The 5,173-nt window shown below is 30.3% G+C and overlaps 1 protein-coding gene across 3 annotated transcripts in view; it reads right to left on the reverse strand.

Annotated features, from left to right (window-relative positions):
• LOC106784780 (alpha-catulin) overlaps nt 1-5,173 on the reverse strand; it is a 79,638-nt gene that overhangs the window by 20,723 nt on the left and 53,742 nt on the right. For all 3 annotated transcript variants that reach the window (XM_014744646.1, XM_014744645.1, XM_014744647.1), the window contains exon 2: nt 3,159-3,348. In XM_014744646.1, coding sequence (XP_014600132.1) covers nt 3,159-3,348 — 190 coding nt within the window. The remainder of the gene's footprint in view (nt 1-3,158; nt 3,349-5,173) is intronic.

Raw genomic sequence — 5,173 nt, forward strand, 5'->3', positions numbered from 1 at the left:
TATCCCACCCCCATTTTTTCTTTCTTTCTTTTTTTTTTTGTTCAATAATTCATTGACGCTTATTTTAATCCGAGATGCAATTAATTCATCCGTTATTTAGTTCGTTTTTTTTTTTTTTTTTTTTTTTTTTTCGAGTTTATACCGCAGCACTTAACCCCTAACGTTTAAAACGTTTGAAACGGTGCCATTTGTAAGGAGCGAAAGAAAGAAATGAAAGAAATATAAGAAAGAGTATGAGTGAGAGAGAGAGAGAGAGAGAGAGAGAGAGAGAGAGAGAGATAGATAGAAAAAAAAAGAGAGAAGATGAAGAAGGCAAGGAGGAAAAATGCGATCGTTTGCCAAAAGTATATATCGCAAGTAGGTAAGAAACGTTATCTATGAGCTTGCTTCTCTTTCTTACTTTTATCCTCTCGTCTGAGATCACGTTCAACTTACCTTCCACATGAACCGTCCACTAAATGAAGAAGAAGAAGAATAAGAAGAAGAAGAAGAAGTATAAGAAGAACCACAGACCTCTTTTCTTATTTTCCTTTCTACTTTTCTCCTTTTCATATATATATATATAAATATATTTTTTTTTTGCTGCTCAGTATTCCGTCAAATACACGAGGCTCGATAAAATGCAGTAAAGGTTAACTTAAACTTGATCGTTTGCTATTAAAAAGAAGGCTCCATGGGGAAAGATAAAAAAGAGATGGAAAGAAGAAGGAGAAGAAAAAATGTAGAAGGAGAATTATTAAGTATATCTACTTATATACTTACTTACTTACTTACTAACTTATGTATTAAAAGGAAAGAAAGAAAGGATGACATTAATCTCGATGAAAATTCACGTTCGTTTTTTTTTTGCTTTCTTTTTCTTTTTTATCTGCCCTCCTCTGGGAAAGGGAAAGGGAAGGGATAGGGCTGCCTTCTTGTTTTCACATTGAAGAAGAGAAATCGAAATCCTTAAACGTGGCAATGTGCAGAGATTCGAGGATACACCTTTCGAGAGATGGAGTGGGCTTGCTTCTCTACTTATCGAGAAAAAACGTGAGATAGAGAGAAGAAAAAGGGGTGAATGGGTGGATGGGAGGGTGGGAGGAGGATGGGGGTAGGGGAAATGAAAGAGAGACAAGAGATGTATCTTTCTCTACGGATTGTAAGCAAACTACCAACCACCCAAGCTCGTTGAATTTTCCTTCGATTTCAAAGGGAGATAAACGGCCCATTGTAAATTAGATTACTCAACCTAAATTCGGATTTCGCGAGGAGAGAAATAGAAATGGAGAGAAAGAGAGGAGAGAGAGAGAGAGTTGATCATAGTTTGGAAAATAGTAATAATCTCATTTGCCATTTAAATTAAAGTTATAAGAAAAATTTCGTATGTACATTTTTTGGAAGATGTTGAAAATATTTCAACGACGAAATAAAATGAAAAATAATAAAAAAATAATTAAGAATATTATAACACTAAACCTATCACACGTACGGTCAAATGTAATTTGCGTTCTGTAATTTGTATTTGTAAAAAAAAAATTCGATGAAAACACATTAAATAAAATGTACATTATTAATTGATAAATAAAAGAATGTTGTTTGTTCGTTATCCAATTAGCTAAAATCTTATTCTTTATAAAAATATATGTTTTTTGATCACTCACGATAGGAATTAGGTATACACAAAGTGTTAATAACGAGTCAATGTAAATCTTTGATTTTTCGTTCATTTGTTCTAAATTTTCTTCGCATTATTACACGTACATTACACGTACATTTACGTATTACATTATTTATTTTTTATTTTTACACGTAGGATATTTATCCATGTCAGGGTTTAACAAGATTGCATAATTAAGGAAAAAAAAAGAAAGAAAAAACAATTTCGAACTGTTTATTATTTGTCTCTTCTACTTAAAAGGGGATTTTAATTATGTCACAGATGTCTAACTTAAAACGTTTAATTGTTACTCTTATCATTATACAAAATCTAATTAAACTCTTTGAATTTTTGTTTTTGTTGTTCTTGTTCTTGTTCTTCTTGTTCTTTATCTTCTAAGTAGGAACCTTCAGGTGAAAAAAACGTTAAGGATGCACTTTAGGAATATTCTCTCGAACCTATCGAAAGCTTGCTTATTGGCTCTGCCCTTCAACTTTTCCCCGAAGGACTTTAGCACGAAGTTTCCAATGCGTTCTTTAAGTAAACTTTTTAAAAGCACAAAGAGTGACAGACTAGTTTCATCTAGTTTGACCGATTTTTTTGGTTTCTTTTTCGATTTCTTCTATGATGATGTGTGGTGTCAATAAAGAAATAGAAAAGTAAAAGAACAAAACCGGAGAGACAGAGAAAAAGAGAAAGAGAAAGAGAAAGAGAGATACACAATATGAAAGGATATCAATGCTTCTCCACAAAATGCTTTTTCAACTTGATATGTCTAGAAAAATCCAATGACAAACGAGCTTTTGCATCGCCTAGAGCGTTTTTTTTTAAACTCTTCTCTATATATATATATATATTTACCGAACTACCTTCAATCACTAACTCTTTTACTGTCGTTCTTTTTATTTTTCTTTTTCTTTTTATTCTTTTTCTTTTACCATCGATTCAACAACCATCTCTCGTTGTCAAACCATCTTACTTCGATACCTTTATTTTCTCATGTGTTATGTAGACTCTATATTTTCGTAGAAAAAAAAAAAAGAAAAATAAAATATCGAACAACGAAGGTATTCGTTTCATCCATTCCTATTTTTCTACGATTCGTACATTGTGTTGTCATTTTATATCAGAACGTATTTGAAAAGGTTTGGAAAATTTACGATCGTATTGTTCGGTAAATTGTGAAAAAGTGAAAAATTCAACTCTATCTTATCGTACGATTAATATTCAATATATTTATAAATAGGATTATAACAATTATAGATTATTTCTATTTTAATTTCGATTGAATTAATGTAGAGTACGATTTAGAAAAAATTTGTCTACATTTTTGCGAAAATTAAAGTACGTTTTTGTATGTGACAAATTCATTAATTTAATAAAAAGATTGTTTGATAAGAATTTATCGATTAATATTATATTTTTACGATTGATCTTTTTTTCTTTTTGTTTTTTTTTTCTCTCCGATACTTTACTTATTTGTTTGTTTGTTTGTTAGTTAAATTTTGATTAAACTTACCAGCGACTCTGGCCTCTTTGCATGCCTCGTACATGTCTTGTTTGATCTCGGGATTGTCGTCGGCTATGGTTTCGCCAACGGTGACGAACCTTTCGACCGCCAAATTTACCGCCTGTCCTACCCTTGCAACGGCACGAAGACTCCGGTCCGAACATAGCGGCCGTTCTCTGTGCGACACTAACGTAGAAATCTGAAAAATATTCATTGAAAACAAAAGTTTTTATATTTAATATCTATAACATGTTAAACGAAAACGAAAATAAAAAGCAAACAGAACATTGATTTTTCATTCTGCAAAAAAATTGTTCAATCCTTTCCTTCACATTTGTTACACCTTTATTTCATTGTTAATTCGTAATTGAAAATTTAGTTTTTTCTCTTATGTTACGTTTGATTAATTTTTATTTTATTTTTCTTCACTTTTGTGTTAGATTTATATGAATTTTATAAATTAGAAAAAGTGTTTTATTTGGAGCAAGAAAAAAAAAAGTATTCAATGTAGGAAATAAAAAAAGAAACGAATTAGAATTATTTCAAATAGTACAAATTTAGTGTTTACCCCTATCGCAATATGAAATTATTTCTAGAAATATTTGTCGAATATTTTCCACGATATAAACATTTTGGATTATAATTAAATTAAATTCAATTAAATTCAATTAAATAAATAGATTAAAGAGAGAACAAATTTTCAGACGTGTGTGTACGATTGTCATATAATTGTAATAATCTATGAAAAATGTATAATAAGTAAACGTGAAATTAAAAAACGATGAGAATGATTGAAAATAATTCATAAACATTAACTTCAATTAACGATAGACACGATATTTCATTTTTTACTCGCGACAGATCCTGAGAAATCTCAACTACGAATAAACGAGCTCAAGATAATGAGTTCCATAGTCATCATCGAGCTCGATCTCGACTTTATTTTCTACGTGCTCTGCGTGCAACGGGCATAAAGAGAATTTGCATCGTCACGTTGGCCTTGTTATCGTCATAGCATCCGATGCAAGTAAGCAAGCAAGCAAGCAAGCAAGCAAGAGTACATTTCTCTGATAAGACGTTCTTCTCTTTTCTCGACGAATAAACATGACACACATATTTTCTTCGATAAGAAAAAAATAAACAGGAAAAAAAAAAAATATATATATATATTAATGATAAAAATATGATTCCAATTTATTGAAATATAAATATGATAAAAAAAAGAATTCAATTAATTATATCCTTAATTATATAAATAAGTTCGTATATGTAATTATATTGTTAATTTTAATTAGTATGGAATATAAGATATTTACAAAATTCAAGTAACATATATATATATATATATGTATGTATGTATGAATATTAAATATCAAATATTTCATAAATCTGTAATTTACAAATTACAAGACCATCTGTCTTAGCACCAATTAATATTCATTTTTATTTTACTTTTTTTTTATTTCTTTCCCTCTCTCTTTCTCTCTTTTTTTCTAACGTAACCACAACGTAACGCTGTTGTAAAAAGAGAGAGAGAGAGAGAGATCATGTAACACCATTAGCAGTCTAGCCGTGGAATTCACGACGCGACGAATCTACGATGCATTTTCCATACAATTAGACAATGCATTCGGGTGCTGCCTTTTTCAGATGATTCTTCTCAACGACGAGAATAGAAAGAGAGAGAGAGAAAATTCAGTGGATGGAAAGAGGAACAGGCAAAAAAAAGAAGGCGGGGGGGGAGAGAAAGGAAAAAAAAAATGGTGTGGATCCAAAGCTATTGTTTTATCAGATGAATGTCGAGAGATCTACCTGAACGAACTCCAGTTTTCTATCGTATATGTTAACATGTCGTGTCGTGTAAGAAGAGAAAAAAAATTCCAAAGATCTTTTTTTTCCTTTTTTTTTTTTTTTTACTTTTTTTTCTGTACGTATATATATGCGCGATTTTTTTTTCTCTTTCTTTCTTTCTTTCTCTTTTTATCCTATTTTTTGATTGTTTTATTTTTAATATTTAATTATGT

This window comes from Polistes canadensis, unplaced genomic scaffold (genome assembly GCF_001313835.1).
Source record: "Polistes canadensis isolate GaletaPanama2010 unplaced genomic scaffold, ASM131383v1 scaffold_40, whole genome shotgun sequence".
In the NCBI taxonomy this organism is placed as follows: domain Eukaryota; kingdom Metazoa; phylum Arthropoda; class Insecta; order Hymenoptera; family Vespidae; genus Polistes; species Polistes canadensis.